The sequence below is a fragment of the Solea senegalensis genome, linkage group LG10, assembly GCF_019176455.1.
Source record: "Solea senegalensis isolate Sse05_10M linkage group LG10, IFAPA_SoseM_1, whole genome shotgun sequence".
In the NCBI taxonomy this organism is placed as follows: Eukaryota; Metazoa; Chordata; class Actinopteri; order Pleuronectiformes; family Soleidae; genus Solea; species Solea senegalensis.
The window spans coordinates 5,572,407-5,597,689 of record NC_058030.1 but is presented as its reverse complement, the minus strand read 5'-3'; the positions used below and the strand labels follow the sequence as shown (position 1 = coordinate 5,597,689).

Sequence of the window (25,283 nt, the reverse complement as noted above, 5' to 3'; positions counted from 1 at the left end):
AAACAATCTGATAACACAGCAAATGTCAAATTAAAAAGCTCTTAATCAACACACAGTATGAGCATCAGACCTTTTTTTAATGTAAAATATGTTAATTATGCTACTTTTTGATGAAGGTGATCATTCATTTTGCTATAGAGAGATAAGGTGTGGTAGGTGGGTAGATGTTAATGATGAAAACTCAGATGAACTTGAGTTAAAGTTGATCTTTGGTAGAAAAATACCTGAGTCTGAATGCGGTTGAGGCCACGGCACCAGAGCACCTGGCCTCTCCTCAGCTCCATCTCAGCGTGATCGATGGCATCCAGGTCCTTCATCTCCTCCAGCTCCTCCTCAGGAATTTCCTCCTGCTGCGTGCCGTGACCGGCTGTCTTCAGGAACTTCAGCCAGGCGGTGGGGACACTGGACACCAGCTGAGAGGAGAGAATGACAGACTGGCGGTCAGGCTACATCCATGCGACTACATTTACATCTGATCTGAGCCAGTACTTTCAGAGAAGAGGAACAGAAACTCCACATCAGCTCCACATCAGAGGGAATCTGTGTCCATACTAACCCGCCTGAAAATGTGTGTCACATGACCATTCAGGTAAACTTTTCTTTTTTGGTAATGCATGTTTATTATTTATTATCTTTATCTTTACTGTCTTGCTGCTGTAACAATGCAAATTTCCCCACTGCAAGACAAATAAAGGACAATCTTTTCTTATCTTATCTTATCTTATCTTATCTTATCTTATCGTATGTCAGTGTAAACCGGAAGCAGCAATGGTGACAAGTTAGGACAAGCTTTTCTGTTATCAGACCAAGAATGAACGTGAAACTGAAAGATCATTTTACAGAGCTTTTTATTCTCAGCTGATTGTTGAGTGGTGGCCAATAAGAACGATTCAGGAAGAGAAAGCAGGTCACTGACAAATCGTATTTAAAGGTCTTTTGTTTCTGTAATCCCAGACTAAAACACAGCTGGAGTTCTGGGGTTTTCACAGTATAATGGAGGCAGGAGCTTCTTCAAACTTCCCCGTCTTCACGGCTCAAAAATACTGGGGTTGTAAAAATGACCGGCTTATCCAGAGCAAAATGTATGTTTTTTTAAACAAAAATGGAGTAGTGTGGATGAAGCCTCAAACACAACAGCAGTAAAAGACCACCTGACAATTCTCACTGTCACATCCTTTTACACTTATGATCATATATAATATGATATCATATATATGTACACCTGTATATCATGTTCAAATTGATGTATTATTGATGGGAATTAAAGCCCAATTTCAGCAGATTCTATCCAATTGTTTTATGGTAATATTGTTCTCTACTCTGCATTAAACCAATAAAGTTACCCGCATTTTAAAAGCTGATATTTATTGTAATGGAGGCAAAATTAAGTTACGTGACAGAAACATAAAATGCAAAAGTGTTATTTAACTATGTTTATGTTGAAAGAATGAATCCCGGGATCCCAGTACTTACTTGCAAAAGTTTATATTCTCCCAACTATTTCTCTTCAAAATAAAGTTGATGTGATATATGTTGTAAATATGTCTCACCTGTCCCCACAGCAGGCTGCCCAGGCCCAGGAAAACACACCACAGCCACTGGTCGGTGGACAGACTCACGCAGCTAAACGGTTTGCCGCCAAACTGCACAATGACGACCTACAGAGGGACACAGCAGTGACAGTAAAAATAATGACTCTTTAATCACGTGACACTGAGAAACTGTGCGACGCCGGCCTCGCCCTCGTCACCTGTATGACCAGGGTTCCCACGACGATGGAGCAGAAGATGGGGTTCCTGTAGACGCCCTCGAAGACGTTCCTCTCCCCGTGAATCTTGCGAGCGTTGAACTCGTTGAAGATCTGCATGAGGACAAACGTGTTGAACACGATGGTGTAGTGCTCGGACGGCGGGGCATGGAGGGGGGCGTTCCTGCCGCTGTCAATGTCAAACAAAGTCTCACCTGTTAGGAGAACGAGAAGAACTGAGTCAAACGTGAGGTGAAACTGAGGTACTGTTGGGATTTTAAGAGCTGAATTGAAGGTCATTTTGCACAAAAACAGTTACTTAGTTTTTTAAACAGCTTAGAATCAGTTATAATGACTTTAAATCAAATATGAACAACATGAAGGCAGCTGAATCAGGAGTTAGGTGTTGTTGACTGATTCAAATTGTACAGTTTCTTTACTGAATGCTAAAAACATTCTGATTTTACATTTAAATATTTTATTTTGTGTATTTTATTAATCTATTTCCTTAACCACGATACTCACTTTATTACATACTTTCCTTTTGTATTTTTTTAATTATGATTTTCATTTTAAATGTAATCACAACATTTTTAAGCATTTATTACGTTTGCTGTCTAAATCCTATGCAGATCATGTATTTTATGTACAGCCACAGTGGTTTTATTTAATTTAATTTACTGTCATGTCAGTCAGTGGCTCTGAGCTCTGAACCACACGAAGCTGTGGTGCAGTCACTGACCAAGAAACAGCAGGATGAAGATTAGGGTCAGCTGGTAAACGGCATGTCCTAAGATGTTCTTCATCATGGTGCGGGAGATGAGTGGTTTCTTTCGTCCATAAGGGTTCCTGAGCAGCAGCGCCTCGGTCGGGGGCTCAGTGGCGAGGGCCAGGGAAGCGAAGGTGTCCATGATGAGGTTGACCCACAACATCTGCACAGCTTTTAGAGGAGAGTCCTGGAGACAAGGACACACAGAAACCACAAACCATATCAACCTGTAATTTAGAAGAGACACCAGCCTTTTCTGTTTCCCCACACCAAAGCTCATAGAGAACATCTTCCCATCTTCCAAACAATTTTATGGAATTTAAAGAAAAAAGCAGGCGATTGTGGTGTTGTGGTTTGTTCTGACCTGCGTGATGCAGGCACCAGTGAAGGCCACGATGACTGCGACAACATTGACGGTGAGTTGGAACTGCAGGAATTTGGAGATGCTGTCGTAGACGTTCCTGCCCCACATCACGGCCTTCACGATGCTGCTGAAGTTGTCATCTGTCAGAATGATGTCCGATGCCTCCTTTGCCACATCTGTTCCTGCGATGCCCTGCGGAACATAACGTGTCGGTAACTAAACTTGACTAAACCTAAACCTTGAGTCAGAGAGGCGCAGGATTTGTCTAGTCTGGAATCTGAGTCTTGATTACCACATGTTTCTCACTTGACACACAGTCGTCTGGACAGAGAGCGGAAGACACAAACTTCTAACAAAAATAAATAATAACTAATATCTGAGTTTACAAAACACACTGCCTTTCTAATCTGATGGTTAGAAGCTGTCAATTCTGGATATACTGTGAGAGACTAATACAGCAACAGCCGTTACCATGGCAAAGCCAACATCTGCTTTCTTGAGGGCAGGACCGTCATTTGTTCCATCTCCAGTGACTGCGACAACCTGCCTCTTCTCCAGCACCGTGCTGTCAATGATGCCTGCAAGGACAAGAGAGTCTCTGAGGTGATTCCAGTTACCCACTGTCTGAATTCGTGAAGGTCTATACCTTGGCACCTTGTATGTCAATGCTACGTAAATATAAAGAGAATGTCAATCCTCTAAGTCTTAGCACTACATGTCTGTATCTGACCTTTGACCAGAGTGTGTTTGTCCGTTGGCGATGATCTGGCGAGGACTCTCAGCTTTGGCCAAATCTTGTCAATGCGTTCCTGTTGAATCTGCAGAGAAAAAAAAAAAGACACAGATCAAGACTTTCGATAATTAGACCATATAAGTACAACCACGCAACGTGGACGTGTTTGTACGACCTCTCCCAGCTCATCCCGGATCTGTCGATTGAATTCTTTGCCCTCCATACACACAAAATCGTCTCCAGGTTGCAGAATGCCACATTTGATGGCAATGGCCCGTGCGGTGTTGATGTTGTCTCCGGTCACCATGCGGACTGTGATCCCAGCCCGCTGGCACTTTCTGATGGCTTCTGGTACCTGATGAAAACAGCAGAAGAAAAATAAAAAGCACACTGTATTATCATTGCCTCAAAGTGACTTGTACTGATGTTTTTTGCTTCTTTTGTGATGTTAGTACGAAAATGAACTTAGCGTAAATGTCTTTATATAGCGCTTTTCTAGTCTTGATGACCACTCAAAAGGTGCTTTACACTAAAGTTTTGCCATTCACCCATTCATACCTATTCACCCATTAGGGGTGGGAATCACCAGAGCAACCACGATACGATATTATCACAACATTGCAAATTATTTGCAAAATCATATATTGCGATATACTCACACAACAGCTCTAGTGAGAGTGAGCACTTGGCACCATCTAGTGGACTGAAACATCAATTGATTTTTTTTATGCTAATACACAAAAAGTTCAATGTGTTTTATTTCACGCAAAATATCGCAATATTTCCCTGTATCAACCCCCCCATCACACATACCGCTTCATATATTTTTTTCTTTCATACCCACTCACATGCTGGGTTGAAGTGTCTTGCCACATCAGCATGTAGACTAGCAGACCTGGGAATCAAACCCACAACCTACCAGTTGATAGACTACTCGCTCTAACACTGATCCACCATCACCCCAAATAGTGCCTTTAAATGGCATCATGCACCTTGTTTATGAGATGAGCTAACATCACTCACATACTTTACACAACTTTTGATCGCCAATCACTTCATGTTCCAAAGTTCCCATGTGATAGACATGAGTTCACAAAGGCCAACTGAGGGCAACAAATATTCTGACTTCACTATCAAACTTCAGTCTTTTACTTGCTGAGAAATAAAGGCAAAAAAATAAAGTTGAATCTTGTTTTGCATATCCATCACGTCTTTGCTCGTAGTAAAATTAGGATGCTGACCAGGTAGCTCTGACACAGCTGGTCCAGATTGTAATGATAATGAGTCACTGTATTAACCAGGATGCCCTGAGGTTGTCACACTGCTGACATCATGCATCAACCTCCTGTCTGACCTCCTCATTCTGCAGATCCTAACTGGCTAATTCTGGAAGTGTCCTAAAAAACAACACAGGTTCTCTTGATTATCTTTCAATCAGTGAAGATAAAGTTTATTTCTATAGCACATTTAAAACAATGGCAGATGCCTAAAGTGCTATAATAATCAAAATAAACAGCACTGTGACTGATGAGTACCTCAGGTCGCACAGGGTCTTCAATGCCAACCACTGCAATGCAAGTGAGGCCACTGAGAATGTGGCTCTCATTGTCCCAGTCAGGCTCTCCATCAGCGGTGGGAAAATCTCTGTATGCGAGACAGATGGTCCTTAGGCCCTCTGAAGCCATTGGCTCAATCACCTTCTTCACCAAGTGGTCTCGGTCCCGAGGTTTGAGGTCTTTAGGTTCACCGGTAGCTATCAGGATCTTACAGCACCTGAAAAGACAAGACAGGGTCATGTGACTGACACACAGCTTGGTCAGAAGCCGCAGCAGCAGCAGCAGATAACCTACTTCTTGAGTAAGATTTCAGAGGCCCCCTTGCTGAACATTCGGTAGCTGCCATCATGATTCTTCAGCACAGTACTCATGGACTTCCTGGCAGAGTTGAAGGTGTAGACCTTGAACAGCTTCTCCTCTGGGGTTTCATTGCGAATGGTCTGGTAGTCTCTGCGCAGGTCCAGGGAGAATCCCAGTAAGGCACATTCAGTCTTGTTTCCCACCTGGCGAGGTAGCCCGCCCTCCTTCTCTGGAGGCTAAAGGAAGCAACGGCAGAGAGGACATTGAGTCACAAGCATTAAAACAGCCTTAGACAAGACCCTGCTCTCTGTTCCAAAACAGCCCAGGCTGCAGAACCATAATCATCTACAATATATATTTAAAATGCAAAAGACTAAGCAAGTGAACTGAATGCAATATAAGCTTCTTGCAGTAGAACCTGTTTGTCTCTGTGCTCTGAGCTGTGCAGTAATCAGATGAGTCCTGACCTGCCATGGTAGCTCTCCAAACCAAACTGCTCTCTCAGCCAAATACTTAAATCGCATAGCTTCCTTTTAATGGACAGTTATTTGTGCAGCTCACCATGATCTTTGTGGTGTAGGCGCAGTTGACCCCAATGCCCAGGATGAGCAGGTCCAGTATCTTGGCAGGGATCTTGCTCGGCTCTGGCACCTCTTTGTAGAAGCATCCTGCAATGTAGGCCTGCACCACTGTCATGCGGTTCATGGTGAGTGTGCCTGTCTTGTCAGAGCAGATGGCTGTGGCGTTGCCCATCGTCTCACAGGCGTCCAGGTGGCGGACTAAGTTGTTGTCCTTCATCATTTTCTAAGAGGACGAGGGCAGTGTTACCCGAGTCTGAACGATATATGGATTTATGATATTTGCAACACTAACCAGCTATGAATAACATCAGACATCAGACACATCCCATATTAAAAACAGTTCCAGCCATTACAGTAGAAAGGCTTGTGTGATATATGAGTTAAAAAATATAGGATGGTCCACAAAGGTAATTAAAAAAAAAAACAACTCAACATTTAGTTTTTATTGTTGTTTCTCGTTTGTAATACTTTCAGGAACTAAGCAAACAAATGTAGAGGAGTGTACCTGAATGGTAAATGGATGGTATTTATCTGAAAACACAGTATGGAAGTTGCTTGAAATAACCCTTGATTGGAAAACAGAAAACAGACCTTGACTGAATAAGCCAAGGAGATGGTAACAGCCAGAGGGAGACCTTCAGGCACGGCCACCACCAGAACCGTCACACCGATGATGAAGAACTTGACCAAAAACTGCACGTAGATGGGCGCACACTCGCTGGCCCAGGGAACTCCCTGAATCCAGAAGGTATCGATCAGGAAGCGGGTGATGAGGATGATGACGGTGAGAGTCGACATCAACAGACCTTAAGACACAGTCAGAGACAAACAAAGAGAGAAAGCCAAGTTAACGATAATAAGTTATTTTTTCCATCAGTGAACATCTGAATACTGATTCTGTGTTCTTACCAGCTTTTCCAATCTGCACAGCCAGTTTTGTCAGCTTCCCCTGGAGGACAGACTTCTCCTTTTTTGGCAGGTTTTTCTTCTTGTCTGGCTCCTCATCTTCGTTGAGTGGCTGCAACTCCACATTGGCTCCGTCCTTCTTTTTCCCTGCAGAGAAACCAGGAAGTCAGTGGACGCAAGTGATCAGAATGGCTGCTATTGGTACTTCAAGCCAGGGCGAATATTTGAAATATTGCTCCTAAGTTTTCGCTTTTCATTAGCTGTTGAACTACAATAAAATGATTACAATAAAACTTCCTGCAGATGTTTCCACATATTATTATTGTATTATATAATATATTATTGATTATATTGTCAATGTGTATGCTGATGATGCACTAATATTTATACTTATCCAGAATGCAGCCATAAATCCCACATGTGCCCTGACCCAATGAATGAATACCAAAAAAAACTGTTTCAAATGTTTACAAATAAAATAAAATCAAAAGAAAAATGTGTTACAAGGAGGGGAGGAGCTTGACATTGCAAAATTATATAAGTATCTTGAGGTCATAATAGGTTCTACAATAATCTTTAAGGCACATGAAAAAAACATAGCAATCTAGGTTAAATAGAGTAAAATTTAAACAAATCAGGCAAAGTCTGACCTGCCAGAATGTTTTGTTATTATATCATTAAGTGGTCACTTTTGGGTGTTTTAAGAATTAAAGTGAATGAAACTGATTTTTAAAAAAGACTGTTAAGTTTTTACAGGAAGTCAATTTAGTGTCTTTATTGCAGCTGTCTGAAAAAACATTATATCCTAATTTTATTTACAGTCCACAAAGTTCACAAACGTCAGTGTAAGTGCACTGATTGAAGCATCTGATTTGAGAGCGAGCATGTGACAAGGTGCCTGGTCAACGGAGGGCGGGGGCACAACATGGTGGGTCACCTTGTAGTTGCCGTTACTTTAATCCCACTCTGGGTTAATTGTACCGTGTTAACGTCTAACATTATTAGTCACAGTAGCTCACCAAGCTACTAACCAAATGACCAACCAGTGAACATCGTCTCTGTTCCACTTGTGCCACAAGTCCCATGTCACAAGACACTACAGCTCTGTGATGGTGTGTAAGTGTGCGTTGGAGTTTGTGTGTGAGCGTGCTGATCCCAGCTCAGTAATGAGGTTATTAGTGGACAGGCAGGCGGCAGCAGCAGGCTGGAGAAGAAAGCAGCTGCCAAGCTTAAGGTCGATAATCTGCTTGGTCCTAATCATCAACAGAGTCAGGAGCACTTGCTGCTTCAGCTCAGACCATGGACACACACACATATACACTCACACTGCTCCATGTGGAACCACGAAGGCAAGAAATATGTACTGACAGCTGTAAGAACCAGGGTTCCAACTAACTTCAGAACCCCAGATCCAAACACATGTCTAAACTCCTGCAGCATCTTTCACCAGGCTACAAGACTACAACCACCGGATCACATGGCATGACTAAATATGTCCAATTCAAGTCAAATTATGATGTACAGATCCACAAATAAAAAAAAGTAAATGATTCATGTACTACACTTTAACAAAAGTCTCCCCAAATAGCATTTAATGCTTTGGTAAATCTCTGAAATCAACTTTACTGTTTACAAAGGAGAACTATCCTCAAAAACAACCAGAACAAACAACAAACACCTCACGCAGGCAAATGAGTGCTACTCACTCAAAACTGGCTGAGTCATTAATCACTTCTGATTGTGAAAGTCAAAAATATGTAGTGTAGGAGCCAGAGTTAAGTTAGTTTTAGTTCAGGGTTAGGGCGGGTGGTTGGTGTAAGATTTGACACTTTTGACAATGTCAATTATGAACAGTTGAAGTAGTTAACTGTTGGACTTAAGCCTTTGATTAAATTTAAATATTCTCGCAAAGAAAGGAACGTGGCCTTGTGGCCCTTCTGATGTGATTTTGTTCTTTAGATAAAAGCGACCATGGACACTTTGATATCTTTGACGGCTATGATAGATAAAGAGATTAGAAGATATGTACTGATGGATGTGTCCAAGCTGTATTAAGTTTGGTGTAACAAGACCATCAAGTCACTACGTGACATTACGTAGCGACTTACTGTTGGAATCTATAGATCGTCATTCACAACCTGGAACATCAAGGGAATATTTCTATGTGTTGTTGATCCTCGAGAAGCTTGGATTCATGTGGATAGAAATGTAACTTGGATGTACGGCAAGCGGACATGAATGTGCAAACCCTTCACACAACTCTCTCGTCTTCGTGATTGATGAATTAAAACAGTACCTACAAGTCAAGCCAATTGGAATCTGCTTACAGCTAACGACTATTCAGTGGCTTTTAGAATTAAGTGTACTTTGGCCACTACATGTAGCCATGTGCTACTATGTGAGTATTATTGATGAAAACCTATGACTGGAATTTGGATGGGACCAGGACTAAAAATGCATTTTTCTTTCCACCACATATGAAACATATCAGTTTCTACTGTAAAAAGTATCTCAGTGCCGCATGTCAGAGATTGATAACTAAAGATTGAACATAATAAGTACATTGTATATATAAGCAGAACTTATCATGTAGCACACTGTACAGTATATCCCTGAGCCTGTATTTATTCTGTTCATGACTAGCCACATAGTGCTGCAGTGGTTATCATTGTTGCCTCACAGCAACAACACCACCTGGCTGTGTGTATGGTTGACCAATGGCAGCTGGGAATTGGCCTCAATGAAGCATATTGAATAATTCAATAATAATGAATATTTGGGGTCAACTTATACTTAGACAGATAGACAGACAGACAGACAGACAGACAGATAGAAGAGCAATAAGAAGGGCAAGGTGGGGTGTGCATGCGTAAAAAGGGACACACTTTTCCTCTCAAAAGTTATAGTAAAGGGTCTGTATTGATCATACAGACCCTTGATCAAGGGTCTGTATTACTCAAAGCACTTTTCACTGCAGTTTTTGCGATTCACACATTTTCTGTCACAGCCTACATCACTCACACTAATTTACATTCACACCAGCAGCATGTAGACGAGACGAGCTCTTGTCATGCTGCTCTACATTACCGAGCCATATAGCAATAGTAAACACCAGAACAGCTGTAGACAAACAAAGAAGTCTGGCTCGTGTTTAAATGTGACATTAAATCAGAACAAGTCCCTCACACAGTCATGTGCGGTAACTCGCTGTACTGAAGAAGCTGCTCACCTTTCTTGCCTTTGTCGTCTTTCTTACCTGTAAAACAAAGACAAATGTGACTGTCACGTCAAACAAAAAGGAGACATATTTTGAGAACCGCAGCATCAAACTGACACAGGAAAAGTTTTAAGGGTGTCGCAAAGTTCCCTTGAGTTCAGTTGAGTTCAAATATATTGTTAATGTCAATGTTCAGCGAACATACTTTTCTTGTCCTTCTTCTCTTTCTTTTTCCGCTCCTCTTTCTTCTTCTCTTTCTCTCTCTTCTTCTTCTTCTCCTTCTCGGCCTTTTCCTCTGCATCACTATCGCCTTCCTCACTGGCACCGAGCAGTGTGAAGATGATGCCCGTCTGAGAGTTCACACCGACACCTGTGACCAACATCTTACCCGAGCCCTCCATCACATGGGTACCTGGGAGAGACAGAGAGAGAGGATTCAATGAGCAACTTGATGGGAAGTTTATCAAGAAACAAGTAGAATCTTCAGTATTTTCAGTATTTAGCCCAGTATTTTCAACTTTATAAGTTTATCATTTTCAGCATTTTGGCAATCCATGGGTAGGAAATGCACACAAACCAGCCACAAGTGGGCAGCACTTATCCCTGTCCCCCACTTCTCCTTTCACCCCAACCAGTCGAGGCAGATGGCTGCACATCTTTGAGTCATCTTTGAGTCTGGTTCTGTCAGAGATTATTTCATTCTTACTATGCCTTACCAGGCCTAATAATACAGTATTTGGTTAGGCTTGACTAGGCTGTTAACCCTTAAAACACAGAAACATTTAGGCTATTTTTTCCATTACTATGTTGAAATGTATATACAGAGGCTATAAGAATGCTTTTTTTCAGCACAACCTATTTTCATTCTGATGAATTCCCATTTTCACCAACTATATAAACACACCTGAGTAAAAAGTACTGAAGATGTGATTTATATAAACACACTACTAGGATGTTCATATAAGGAGTTCCCACAGCAATTAACCACTTTGATGGCTTTGTTTACCATTTGTTAAGAAAAGTGCTGTATAAATAATAATTATTATTATTATTATTATTATTATTATTATTATTATTATTATTATTATTATTAAGGAATAAATTAGGGAGTAACTGTGGTAGGGTATAGCTTGCTAAGGGACACCTCAGCCCTTGCCCTGTCCTGGGAATTGAACTGGCAACCCTCCGGTTATAAGCCCAACACCCTTTGACTTGGCCAAAATGAGTTTGCTCCAGGTGAGGCTCGAACTCACAACCTCGGCATTGCTCTGCTGGACACTGTCTTATAAGTACCGCGCGCTAACCGATTGCGCCACTGGAGCCTGCCACTATCTGCTTAAGTGAGCTTTTTGTTCTCTCTAGTGATTGTTTACGTATTTGTTTCCTGCCCAAATAAATAAAGGTGGCCGCTGCAGACTTCCTTCATATTTGATGAGGCTTAAAGTTGTAAACCTTGGTTAACATCCAATTCAAGGAACTTTCAAGGACTCTCCAGGGACCATTTCCCTCAAATTCAAGGGCCGAATGTGCTCACGCAGCTTAAGATGGGAGGGAACTTTGGGCCACATGTATAGGATTAGGTTTAGGATCAGGGTTAGTGAGTTTCTGATTCTATATACCCACACCAACTTTTGTCCAATGAGTTTTGACAGAGATATGATTTTTTTAACCCAGATTTCTTGTAAATTTGATATATTTTTGCGATGTTGTCAGTGGGTACATTCTTACCAAATTTTAATTTGAACATATTTGGGTGATTACCGACCCATTACAAAAATTCCAGATTGATCCGTTTACAACTGTAGACAGGAAGTTTCCAAGTTACCTAATGCTAACATTGGGTAAAAAGACGTTGACCTAAATATGAACTGAAATTCTTTCTTGCACACAATTCAAGCACTTGTCTATCTAGTTATAAGTTATTGAGCAATTTTCAAAACCAAAGGTGACACAGTGATGGCGAAGGTCACATTGAACTAATTTGCCATGATTTGATGTGAGTGAAGCACCTGAAAGCATCATGACGTCCTCTGTGACACTCTTCTTGACATGATCAGACTCTCCAGTCAGAGAGCTCTCGTCGATCTTCAGATCATTGCTCTGTATTAGAATGCCATCAGCGGGGAGGAGGTCACCTGGAATACACAGAGCAGAACATGTTATGTCACCATTAAACTCAAAGGAGCTAGATGTCTTCGAAACGTGAAAGTGAAAGCTTCCCAAACAAGTTACTCCCCCCCCTTAAGGTACAGTGTGAAAGACTCTGGCATGAAGTCCTGAATTTGCAGATTACCATCTGAATACACTGACTGTCATCCAACCACACCCCAGCTTCTACAGTGGCCTACAACATTACATAAGAAACTAGAGAAAGCACTCAGAGAGACCAACATTCGACTGAAAAACAGCAAAAAAACAACATTTGGATTATAACTAATATCCAATAATTTCTTCTTTTGGCCATGAGTTACATCCCCATCCCCAAATAATCTAATTAAGAGGTGTGTTACTACTACTAGGAAACTTTCTGGAACTAGAGGAGAAGTAGGCAGCCACTGAACAGCAGCCGAGGCCCAAGTCCAGATTGAAGCCTTGATCAGAAGCATTTCCATAACCTAACACAAAACACATGGTTTGATGCAACTGGAGAAAACCTACACATGCACAGAGCATGCAAATTCAACACAGGGACGACTCGGGACTGATGTTTGATCTCGGGGTCTCCTTACTGTGAGGGAACCACTTTAGAGCGACTGTAGCGAACTATCAGAATTAGTTATTTGTATTTATAATGGTACATTTGATCCCTTCCTTTATCCATCTTTTTTACACACCTTTCTGCATTCCAAGAGAATTATGTAATATATATATATATAGGTTTGGCAGCTATGGGATTTGAACCCACACTGTCAGGACAACTGGAACTTTAAATCCAGCTCCTTAGACCACTCGGCCAGGAAGAGTATGAGTTGAGTGCAGAGTACGAGCAAAACCATGCTTCTGTTGATATCAATGTAAAGATCTTTACATAAAATAATCTATTAAAGGCGTTTACAATGGGGAGAGTGAATGAAGTACCTATTCCTCACCATATTTGACTTGTGCAATGTCTCCGACCACAATCTCGGTCACATTGATCTGGACCACCTGCCCCCCGCGGACCACGGTGAACTTCTGCTCCTGTTCGATGCGGCTCTGGAGGCCACGGAACTGCTTCTCTTTGCTCCAGTCGTTGAAGGCCGTCACCAGGACCACACACACCACAGACAGCAGGATGGCAGCGCCTTCGATCCAGCCGGCCTCCGCCTCACCCTCATCCTCCACGCCGCCAGCCGCTCTGCCACAGTCTGAGATTTAATTATTCAGACTTAATGTTAGTTAAATGTACGCACTGCAGCAGTGCTGCCTGACAGAAAGTGACCTCTGGCCTTTGTGTATCGGATTCAGACAGACACAAATGCTCCTGCGGCACAATATTATTTTAATGATTGATGGACATGACCCAGATTAGATGAGACTTGCTGGGTCAGATCTGCTTCATTAAAATTAAAAAGCAGAGTTTGTGTGGGAGGTCTACACTAGAATCACAACAAAGTGTGATAATATCCTCCTCTACATAAAGTAAACTGAAAACTGAAGTTTGTAAACTGCTCACTTCTTTTTACCAAAGTCCATAGAGAAAATCTTAAAGTTTACATCACTGTTGATCCATTGCTGGCTCCATCACTAACCTCACATGTGTTATTTTGTGGCCACTGTGTTTACATTTCTCTGTTCAGATTACCAGTGTTGAAATGTAATGAAGTACAAATATTTTGTTACTGTAATTAAGTATAAAATGCACATATCTGTACCTTGTTATTTGTATTGTTAGCAAGTTTTACTAACAATTTACCACTACATTTCCTCTTAACTGTCTTTGTTACTCGTTACTACCAAATAAAATCAGAAGAAGAAGAGTTGGTATTATGGTCTGTATTTACATAGTGGTTTTCTAATCTTTTAACATAAACACTATGCAAGAGGGGGTTAAGTGCCTTGCTCAAGGACACATACAGCCCACACCAGGAATTGAACCCATAACCTTGTAGTTGAAAGACAACTAGCCATACCACTGATCCACCATGGCTTGATGTTAAGCTCACTTTTTGAATACTTTTACAAGTACATTTTATATCAGAAAACTACTTTTGATACTTACAGTACAGTAAATGTCATGTACTTTAAGACTTTTACTGAAGAAATATTATAAAAAAATGACTTCAACTTCTACCAAAGTAATTTTCTGTTAAGATACCCGTACTTTTACTCAAGTATCCCTTTAAGATACTTTATATAAGACTTGGATTTACACAAGCGACAAAAAAGAATATCATCAACTAAAAACACTGATATTTAAACAGTAATTAACAAACTTCAGTTGCTTGTTGAAAAGTCTGACTAGATGAAGTAAATAACATATTCTTCAATTTAAAAGTCTGTATTTAAAATTAAAACACTGTAAAGATTGAATTTCACACATCGGCTCACCATAGAAGTCAAAGGAAGACGTATAGCTCCGTTTGAACATTTTAACCTAATAATTTAACCTAATAAAATGATATAAAAAGACAGAACTCACGCTGTCTCTCCGCATCAGGAGGTCTGTAGAAAGAAAGGCCGAGTGAAATGATGGCTGCCACCTCCAGGATGATGAGTGTGACGTCCTGCAGGGCCTCCCACACTAACTGTAAAAAGGTTTTTGGCTTTTTAGGAGGGATGGTGTTCTCTCCAAAATCCCTTTTCCTTCTGTTGATGTCCGCCGAGCTTCCATCTAAACCTGCAGTATGGGGACACAAAGGCAACATAGTCAGATTTCAAAATTTCAACGTTATATTGGATCTTTTTAAAGCTTATTAAAGATTATTTAATTTTCCATATGGCAGGAGTGGGGTCAGGGTGTGGGGGTACTTGGATTTTTTCAAATTTCAAACCTCTGTGTGAAGACTATGGACGACTCACTACTCTGTGTCAGATAGATACTCAAACTTGAATTTCTCTATGACTACCCTGTGCTGTTAATATCATTATGATAAATGTAAGATTAAAAAAAAACTGCATGAACGTCATGCTTAAAGGTCCAGTGTGTAGATGTTAGTGACATCTAGTGGTGAGACGGCTCATCCTTTACTTTCCCAAACACATCAGGGAACTACAGCAGCCTTCGCATACCAGAAAAGATGCAAAGCCTCTTTTAGAAAGGTGAGCTGTTAATATGTCAAGACGTTGAAGAAAAAGGTGACTGAGGTTTTTTTCGCTCCTGGTGTTTGCATGTCTGCAGCAGTGTGTGTGTGTGTGGGGGGGTGGATCAGACTGCTTTCCTCTGTGGAGCAGAGCATCATGTCAGGACACGCTCAGTGTGTGCGTCCCCGTGGACACAGCAGCAGCAGCTGACTCTGTTAGTCTCAGCGGGGCTTTAACCAAGCACTGCTCTTCACACCGTCTGAAAATGAGACTGCCCAAGCAGAAGCACCAAGCATAGTCTGTGCCGTCTTTCAGGTGAGAGGGATTAGTCTGAAAGTAAATGCACCTTCCTCTCCCTCCGTCCCTCCGTCCTTAACCCCCATCCCTCCCTCCCTACCCTCCCCGGCTGTGACCCCAGAGACGTGGAGAAGTAAAGCAGCGTGATGGATTTTCCACTGATTTCAAGCTGCTGCTGACATTTTACTTCTCTCTGTCAGCAGGAGTCGAGATGCTGAAGGTGTTTACTGAGCGTGTGCAAGATGGACAGACTGAGTAAATTAATGATGAGGAGGGAAAAGTCAAAGGGTTTCATGTATGAGACACAGTGAGGAATCATTGCATAACTTTATGAAAACATTTTGACTGTGAGGCTACAGGTAAATGTATGTAAGGAAGTAAAACACCTGCTGCCACATTAGTATTATTATAAAGATGCAAGGCCTAAACTGCTTTGACTGGGGCGAGTTATGATTTATTTAACTTTTTATGATAATAATAATACTAATAATTATTAGTATTATTATTAACATTATTATTATTATTGACCTGTGTGTTCTTTCTATGGCTAAAACCTTTCATATTGTATGCTTGGTGAAAACATGGCTGCCATCAGGGACACCAGGAGTTACTGATTCCATCCACGTAACAAAATATTCAACCAATCTTCACCAGCCACAGATATGTTTGCTGCCTTAACTCACTGTTAAACACCAGGAAACTAAAGTTTGTGTTGTTTGTTTGCTTTGAAACCACCTGCATTCCTTCTCCAAAGTCCATGGAGAAAATCAGTGATTTTACACTACACACTAGAGTTTGAGCCATTGTTGCCTCCCTCAGTAAACTGTGACTTAAGTGTCAGATTAATATCAGTAACATAAGGTGACTTCAACTACTCCACCGGCTTCCGACAATAACATTCTCCTTCTCACTTTCAGGGCTCTCCACAACCTTGCACCTCCACACTTTTCTGACCTCCTTCACATCTACACACACCTCCCAGACTGGTCCCTCCTCCTTCTTCCTCCTCTTTGCTCCCCACCACACCACAGGGGGCAGAGACTTCAGCCATACAACCCCCCCATCTGTGAAAGTCTCTCCCACAAACCCTCCACGAAATTCACCTTAAAATCACAGCTCAAAGCACAATCACACCACTTGTATTTGTCCTTTGTTATGTTTTAGCGTGTTTTTAATGCTGTAAGAGGCTAATGAATAATAATTATTATAATAATTATTATTACATGAGGCAGCAGTAGACCAGTGTGTACTTGCTAGTGCAATAAACAGGCCAATTCTCTGTAGGACTTTGGTGCGGGAAAGTGAGCCTTTGGAAAAGGTTATCTAATGGTGAGAGAAAGTGGAGAATATATTCATAACCTTTTTTAGACTTAAGCGTCTCTGTGCGACCTATCCAGGATGTACTCTGCCTTTCACCCTATGTCAGCTCAGCTGGGATTGCCACTAGCGCCCCCTGCGACACTCATGTGGAGGATAAAGCAGTAGAAGATGACTGAGTGAGTGAGTGAGTGAGACTATTTTTATTGGTCAGGCTTTTTCCTGGTGTCCTCTCTGGCAGGCATGCATTTACTACTTTACTTTAGAGTATTGATATTTTTTTAAATTATATAAACACACATCAAAAAACTTCAATCAAATTTAAAAGATGTGATTGGCCACTTGCTATGAATGTCAAGATTCCTACTCGTTGTGACCGTCAGCTCCAAAATCTACTCATGTAGAAAACTGCGGTCATTATTTTAACACCAGATACCAGTGAAAACACTTCTCACATGGAACCGCTGTGATTTTCTTACATCATCCCTAAAAGCTTCCTCTCACACTTCAGACAACCTCCATCCACTTTCACACTTACCAACAACGAGACACTGTAAATGATTTTGCCCTTGGAATATAAGACTTGAATCTATTCATCTTATATTCCATTTAACCTTATTTTACCATAAAGTCACACTGACATTAAAATCTCGTATACACGTGAGACCATGTTGTCCTGAAGCTGACGAAGAGCAGAGCATGGTCATCAGCGGCTTCAGGTCACAGTTGACTTTGACCCTTATAAAGTCAACACTCCCTCAAGCCAAACTGTATAATACGTCCTATGTTAAATGATGTCCACGCTGAGGGGCGGGATCTGTGAATCACTGGTGGAGAGGACTAAAATATCATGTCACACCACCACCATGGCTCCAACTGAGCAGGATTCTTTGCCTGGAGGATGATTCTGGATTCACATCTCTCGTGCTGGGATGCTTAAACCCAAGGCTGATGATTTATGTGAGACTTTTGAGCAAGTTTTACCTTCGACGGGTGACGTTCTCAGTCTGGCGCACAGTCCATTAACGTCTCCATAACTTTTCTGGATCCTGTTCAGAGCCTCTGGTCCTCTCAGTTCCATGAGCGAGCGCAGCTCCTGCAGTGAGCAGCTGAACTCTGCCTCGTGGTTGGCCTCATCACGACGGCCGTGTTTGGACCCACGGAAAGAGTTATTGGCCATGTCTGATCCTCGGGCACGTGGACACGGGCCTTGCTGACTAACACAGACTCAGTGGTGGGCCTGAGGTGCAGAAGTGTCCTTACAGTGACTCTGTGACTGTGGAGAAACAGAATGGAACAGCAGCTTAGACCACAGGAACTCATTTACACCTTCTAAAAAAGTGAAAGGAGCGCCCACATCACACGTGAAAATCATTCTCTGATATAAAATAACGGTAACAGCAATCACTGTCACAATGCTTGATTGAAAATTACACAGAAAATCAAAGACGGTGATGATTAATGTACCCAAATTTCTTCCTTTCTTTCTTTCTTTCTTTTTTTCTCACATAAAGGACGTGACTAGACTTAACAGCTGTGGCTGGGTAAGTACTACAGTCACTAAGTACATGTAAATTAAAAGTCTATTTTTAATATAATGAAAAGAAATTAAGCTTAAGAAGGATTAGGTGCCCTATGAATTGTATCCATGCAGCAAAATAGTATAAATCACCATAAAGAAAGATCATTGTTTTCTTTTTCATTGTGATTAAAGTATTTTTTTAGGAATGAAAACTTAGGCATAGAAACTTTGAACTTATGTGAAACATATCACAGTATCGAGTCCATAGAAAAGTGGATATTGGTGAATATTATGTTTACATACCGTATATTTATGGGGGTTTATTGGGTTTTTTTGGACAATCAAATCAGTTTTATTTGTATAGCCACTAACTATACATAGTAAAAAACCAAGCCTTTACAATTATATTACATAATTTATTCACTTAACTTGAAGAAACTCAGGCTCAACTTGTTTGTTTTTGTTTTTTTGCATTAATTGTTTTTGTTGATGGAAGCAGTGTTTACACTGAGAATCTTAGATGAAAGAAACTGAATTGGAATTTTATTGATTTAGTGATCTGACCCATTCTAACCCATGCAGTGACTCACACCTGCACCGAGCTCAGTGTCTCACTCATTAGCAGCAGCAAAAGGTGTAAAAATGGTTAAATGAGAGTGTGTTTTACCTCAGATGCATGAAATGGTGTTTTTTGTCAATAAAGAAGTTAAATTAAAACTGACTGGTTTCTTTCACTTGTAAAATCAAAAACCCATCTTTATTTGTCTGACATTTACCACAACAATTATTGTATTCACTGTATTTTAATCTTAAAAATAACGCTTTTTGGTTATATCTGTCATGTAGATTCTCACTGTTGAACATAATCCCAGTATCTGTTGTAAGTTGTGTGCACGCTGCTGTGTCAACTGCAAGCTTTTGTTCCTCACATGTTGTGACCTCTGTGCCTTCAACTGTAATCTGTGTCAATCAGTCAGCCGAGCCTTAATCTGTGCGAGGCAGAGCAGCCTGTTTGAGGCTGAGGGGGAGAGAGAATGGGGAAAAAAAGAGGCGCAGAGAGATGAACCAGCTCCGCAGAAGTCACAAGGGTCAAAGTGATGCATAAAGCCTTGTTTATCACCGGTTTATTTTTAAATAACTGAGTCCAAACACACAGATGTGCCTCACAAAACAGAGACACACGGGGACTCTGTGCATCCTTATGTCAGAGAAGCTGCACCAAAATTGTAATTTATTGTACCTGTATTGGTCAGTTAATAATAAAATAATAATCACAGTAGGAAATGAGATCATAGCTGTGTTTAAGAGCAGAACAAACTTAAAAGCCAGACCTTCATACTTAAATTATGTAACAAAAAACAAACTGTCCATAAAGAGAAGAAGAAAGGCTTCACTTACAGAAACTTCCCCCATCGCCTCCTGTTATCATCATCATCAGCAGCAGCAGCAGCAGCAGCAGCAGGTATTAGCAGCAGTCCGATTACTCTGAGCAGCGTCACACACACAGCTCCAGAAACAGCCCATAACCCAGCCACGGTCTGCACCCGGACCTGCTCCAAGTCCTGCTCCAAGACCACTATCCTCTCCAAAAAGCAGCCCGTTATTGAGGAAAAATTCACTTTGACCTTCAGCAAGCTCACAGTCAGAGGCGGTGCTCCACTGGAGGAAAAAACACAGGAGCTGGCTAAATGATTATCTGAGGAAAGCCTCGCTTAATCTAATTAGACAATCTGTGGCTTCAGTGAGCGCCAGGGAGAGAGAGAGAGAGACACTGCTGCTGCATCTCTTTCAGCCAGGAGAGAGAGAGAGAGGGAGAGAGAGAGAGACTACACCACCCCTTCTATATACAACAGGTATATAAATATACACACACACACACCATTTATACACACAGTAGGTACACACACATCCCAGATACACACACACTTATACACAGCAGGTGCATAGACTGTATGCACTTTGTTCTCTGTTGTGAATAGAGAAATCCTGCAATTTTAACTTTTCATATACTTTTGCAATTTATTGATTATCACAGAATCATTGTATCGTGGCGTTATTGGTATCGCGGACCATGTATCGTGAGGTACCCTGCGATTCCCACTCCTGATTAATATGTATTAAATATACATTTAAATGATAAATTTTAACATTACAACTCTGCAGTGGGAGATGTACACTATTCGTATTTATTATCCATATTGCATATATTCATATCTGTACCTTATTGTATTTTTACATTCTTGGTATAAACACATATATAATTAAAAACAGATTTATTCTTCACTAAGTGGCCTCCAGTAACTGCCTCCATTTTATAGTAAAATGACTTAGTTCCTTTGATATTAAACTGTATATTATGTGGCACCTTTTCCTCTCATGTAATGAAGATCCATCCAAAGTGATTGGGAACTCACTGGGACTGATTATGTGCCTTTATGGACTGCCCTCTAGTGGCGTGTATGTATGCCTGTTTTCTATTCTTTTCTACATTTGATGACAATATATAATGTAATGTATATTAATGTAATGTAATATAATAAAAAAGGAAATAAGAAGTTCAAAAAAAGGTTGTGAACAACAACAGCAATAATAATAATAATATTTTTTTTTAAATGTAATGACTTTTTACAACAGTATGCTTTACTGTTAAATGATAGATATAATATGAACGCACTATTAGCTTTTGCTTTTGTTGTTAAATTAAGAAATATATGATCAGAGATTACGGCGAGAGGTCACGTGCGTTTATAAAAGCGAGTGAACAGCTGATTGTGACGTCACTCTCCAACATGGCGGACTGGAACAGAGGTAGTGTTTGTCGACACGTATCCATCTGTGGAAGTTTAACATACCGCAGCAGAAGCGGCAGCAAAGAGCGAATATCACAGACGAGGGTGTTATTTAGAAATGACAGAAATGTTCGGTGGTGCGTTTGAAGTCCGGGTCTGTGGTTTAAACTGGTGTTTTCACTTAGCCAGCAGGCTAATAAGTAGCTAAGGAGTTTAGTTGCTAAGTACTTTTCTGTGGTAAAGTGTAGGTGCTAGTCGAGCTGTTGAATTAATTTAGTAACTAGTGGATGTGTATGGGTGGCAGATATCTATAATTTAATTATTCCTCGTCAGAATGAACATGTCAGTTATTCATAATGATATTTTTTCTTTTCAATAATCCACAACACAATGTGAATTATGGGTAGCTAGTGCTAAATTAGGACTATTACTAATTCCATTCTGCGCTATGTAGTCAAATTCATACTAGCCATAATCCCAGTTCAATGCCCCAGGAAATTCAATTGGTCAAAAATGTTTATAATTATGAAAAGTCATAATTTAGTTTCCCCATATTCACATATTGTGTATATCTACAGTTGACTTGTTGAATATTTGATTAATGGAATTCTTACTAAATCAATCGTCAACTACTTTGATGATCTATTAATCGGTTTGAGTGTTGTTGTTCTTTTTCAATAATTAAAACAAGCTTTGTGATTTTTCAGCTTCTTAAATGTGATTATTTTCTTTGCTCCATATAACAAGGAAATCATTAAAACTATAATTTTGTTTTGTGTACAAAATCAAGACATTTGAAAACATAATTTCCCGCTTTGGGAAACGAACATTTTTCAACATTGCTCAAGTACTTGATCAATCGAGAAAACTAATTAATTATCAAAATAATCGTTAAGTTACAGCCCTACATTGTATACATGAATGGACAAAGTGATGTCATTTGTCTAAGGAAGAATTAAGTTGTGGTTTACTGAAATCCACCGTTCATTCGTTTGTTTGTGTGACCTATAGGTCATGACTCTGTGGATGATATGCTCGACGCTGAAAACAAGCGACTGGCTGAGAATCTGGCCACCAAAGTCTCCAGACTGAAATCTGTGAGTTAATCATTCCTTTTCTAAAAACAGTAAATGTAGTGTTGAGTGTGAAACCTTACATTTCCATATGATCACTTGCCGTTTCTCTATGTCTGACAGCTGGCGTATGACATCGACAGGGAAGCTGATGATCAGAATGACTATCTGGACAACATGGTGAGTCCTTTTCATCGATTATTACCTGAGGGGGAAAAATACACTGTAAAAGCATTGTGGGAAATATATTGTTGGAGCAACTACAAAAGTTGAACTGTTTTGGTACAAAAGTTACCATCTAGAGTCGTACAAAAGTACTATGTTCCTTTTTTATTTCTAGCTTTTGTTGTTGTTTTTACATCTTTGATATAACTCCTAACTCTTTACCTGCCTTTTTTTCCTGCCTGTACTTGCGGAATTCAGATAAATAAAAAAGAAAATTGACATTCATCAGTTAAATGATTTGATAACTGATTTGAGTCCATATTAACCAGTAATCCCAAACATTGCAGTTGCAGCTTGTCAAGATGCTTGTTTCACATACTGTAAAAGTCAACTGAATATCATTGTGATTTGGACTGTTGTTTGGACAAAAAAACAAGTAATTATTCATATTTTTATTTAACATTATTTACTAATTTAACTGTTAATTATATTATATTGCATATATAAATTAATAGTTTCTGCCCAAATCCATGTGAGTGTTCTAGATGTGTAAATGAGAATGGGACATTCTAGCTTTAATGGAGGACATAGGTCCCTTCATTATGTGAAATCTATCACCTCTGTCCTCTTCCCGCTCTTTTTCCCTCTCAGGACTCAAACTTCCTGAGTGCGACAGGCCTGCTGAGCGGCAGCGTGAAGCGTTTCTCCACCATGGTCCGATCCAGCAGAGACAATCGCCGCATCCTCTGCTACGTCTCTATGGGCCTGGTGGTGGTTTTCTTCATGCTCTACTACCTGATTTCAAGAATTCAGCGCTGATGTGACCACCAGATCAGACTCTGGAATCCCCTGTGATTTTCCTACAACATAGAGAACTTTTTTGCTGTGAGAAAGTGAGGGGGAAACTTGCAGAAAACATTTTTGATGAATTGTTGAACTGACTCTCAAGGCAGTCACGGTCACATGAACAATATTTGAGTATTTAAAGAAAACAAAGAGAAGAATGTGTCTTGTGGACTGAAGGATTTTGTGCTTGACACTTGTGCTTGCCACCCACGAAGTCCTAATATGGGCAAAGAGAGGGTGGAGCCTGATGTAAAGATACCTAAATAGAGCATGATATGTAGATAAACCTGTCCTGGCCAGTGTATGTTGATTATAAAGTAGCTGTCTCAGGCTCAAACAACACAATTTAATTTACACATACACATGCTTATATATATATATATATATATATATATATATATATATATATATATATATATATATATGTATTTATATGTATGTATGTATATGTATATATACGTATATATAAGTATAACATCTAAATAATATGACTGTTTCACAATGACAATACATTTTAATTTTGGTAATGAGAAGGCTACAGAAAGGTCAACAAACATTGGTATTTTTTTACAGCGTGATTTAAAAGTCAAACTGGTTTGATGTTGGCACATTGTTTTATTGTTTCCCCTAAATTATGTTGCAGATTTTGTTTTAAGGATGTTTGTCACAGTAAAAAGGTAGCACTGTCTGCTTATCTGTTTGTAGTGTGGGACTGGGACAAAGTAGACAATGGTTTGGCACGTGATAAGGGGGGCAGTATGAAACATTCAGACATGTTAAATGATTGGGGCCTATCCTGCTCATGGGTCACAGGGGCATTTATTTTTAATAATATGTATTAATATATATTTTACTCATTGATTTTTTGGCAAAGACAGAGGGAAAGGATCAATAGAAAAGCATAACATTCCTGATACTGATCAGCCCTAACACACTTTTATTATTATCATCATTACGTAATGTAATAAAGGGTTTATTTTTGAACTTCTTTGAGATAATTGCTTCTTTTTTTAAACCATTATTATCGTTGGCTTTATGTGAGTGTGTGTATCTGGTAAGTATTTTATTTTGGTAACTAAGAATTAATTTGAAAAATACATTACAAAACAGGATTTCTGAGGAAATCAGTATAATTTACTCACTAGTGTTGTTTAATTGTTCATATTGTGGCATAGGCCATTAACATGTATGACAATACTAAACATGTATTACATGTTGTATTTTGGTTCTGTTTACATCCATTGATTCAAACATACATGTCTTTCACATGTCACATCACACTTAGCCATGCACACATTCACAGGCTGTGGAAATGAAACCAGTGAACCAAGGTCCTGAAGATTTTGACTATGTTGTCAGCGGCAAATATGACACAAGTCCATTTTGTGTCAAAAAGGCCGCAGTCTTAGCCTTAGTTGGAGTTTTTTGCTATCTATGAGATTTGTGATCAATCATATTTATACAAAATGGTTGGTTTACCACTCTTGCCTTTGCAGCAAGAAGGCCTGATTGGAATGAGGTAGATTTTGGGATTAGGCAAACTGGACACTATATTTACTGTGGGTGTGAATGTGAGAGTGAATGATTTGTTTGTCCCTGGTGACCTATCCAGGGTGTACCCCACCTTTTGCCCTATGATTTGCACCAGCAACAGGAGAAGGAGAAGATGGATTGTTTACCTTTTAAAAATACTAGTCACAGAAATGGCAGTAAGTTGCTACAAACATTATTTTTTACAGAGATTTGTTATGTACTGTGAATTAAGTTGTAATGATTTTGCGTCTTTCAATAGTGGGTCCTAAAAAGTTTAGTAGACGTTCCAAACTTCCTATTTCCATGATCCTTGTGTTCTTTTCTCTGTGAGAGCGTGCTTGTATA

General features: G+C 40.1%; 2 protein-coding genes and 1 non-coding gene across 4 annotated transcripts in view; 1 reads left to right on the top strand and 2 right to left on the bottom strand.

Moving 5' to 3' along the window:
- Window positions 1-20,400, bottom strand: part of LOC122775848 (plasma membrane calcium-transporting ATPase 1-like) — a 30,480-nt gene extending 10,080 nt beyond the window's left edge. The window contains exons 1-19 of the mRNA XM_044036052.1: window positions 19,931-20,400; window positions 17,995-18,286; window positions 14,795-14,992; window positions 13,263-13,520; window positions 12,183-12,308; window positions 10,379-10,585; window positions 6,960-7,103; window positions 6,642-6,856; window positions 6,031-6,273; window positions 5,464-5,705; window positions 5,149-5,386; window positions 3,789-3,968; window positions 3,611-3,698; window positions 3,352-3,458; window positions 2,881-3,072; window positions 2,490-2,703; window positions 1,751-1,962; window positions 1,551-1,658; window positions 225-413 (exon numbers count right to left, since the gene is read on the bottom strand). Of these exons, the coding sequence (XP_043891987.1) occupies window positions 225-413; window positions 1,551-1,658; window positions 1,751-1,962; window positions 2,490-2,703; window positions 2,881-3,072; window positions 3,352-3,458; window positions 3,611-3,698; window positions 3,789-3,968; window positions 5,149-5,386; window positions 5,464-5,705; window positions 6,031-6,273; window positions 6,642-6,856; window positions 6,960-7,103; window positions 10,379-10,585; window positions 12,183-12,308; window positions 13,263-13,520; window positions 14,795-14,992; window positions 17,995-18,190 (3,357 nt within the window). The 5' untranslated portion in view covers window positions 18,191-18,286; window positions 19,931-20,400. The remainder of the gene's footprint in view (window positions 1-224; window positions 414-1,550; window positions 1,659-1,750; window positions 1,963-2,489; window positions 2,704-2,880; window positions 3,073-3,351; window positions 3,459-3,610; window positions 3,699-3,788; window positions 3,969-5,148; window positions 5,387-5,463; window positions 5,706-6,030; window positions 6,274-6,641; window positions 6,857-6,959; window positions 7,104-10,378; window positions 10,586-12,182; window positions 12,309-13,262; window positions 13,521-14,794; window positions 14,993-17,994; window positions 18,287-19,930) is intronic.
- Window positions 11,402-11,495, bottom strand: trnai-uau. Its single transcript has 2 exons — window positions 11,458-11,495; window positions 11,402-11,437 (listed from the first exon to the last, which is right to left on the bottom strand). It is a non-coding gene; the product is annotated as a tRNA-Ile (tRNA).
- A 552-nt stretch (window positions 20,401-20,952) lies between the features above and the next one.
- On the top strand, window positions 20,953-24,389 carry bet1l (Bet1 golgi vesicular membrane trafficking protein-like). Of its 2 annotated transcripts, none has more exons than XM_044035571.1 (4): window positions 20,953-20,989; window positions 22,333-22,418; window positions 22,518-22,574; window positions 23,211-24,389. In XM_044035571.1, the coding sequence occupies exons 1-4, from the start codon at window positions 20,968-20,970 to the stop codon at window positions 23,376-23,378; spliced, it is 333 nt and encodes a 110-aa protein (XP_043891506.1). In that variant the 5' UTR covers window positions 20,953-20,967; the 3' UTR covers window positions 23,379-24,389. The 2 variants fall into 2 exon arrangements, with proteins under 2 accessions (XP_043891506.1, XP_043891505.1); XM_044035570.1 differs by lacking the exon at window positions 20,953-20,989 and adding an exon at window positions 21,291-21,340.
- The last annotated feature ends 894 nt before the right edge of the window (window positions 24,390-25,283 follow it).

Excerpts from the sequence above, each read along its gene's own strand:
- bet1l (XM_044035571.1), top strand. The coding sequence starts at position 20,968 with ATGGACTGCCCTCTAGTGGCGT. Across the intron at positions 22,419-22,517 it reads AAGTCTCCAGACTGAAATCT|CTGGCGTATGACATCGACAG; the intron begins GTGAGTTAATCA and ends TATGTCTGACAG. Across the intron at positions 22,575-23,210 it reads ATGACTATCTGGACAACATG|GACTCAAACTTCCTGAGTGC; the intron begins GTGAGTCCTTTT and ends TTTCCCTCTCAG.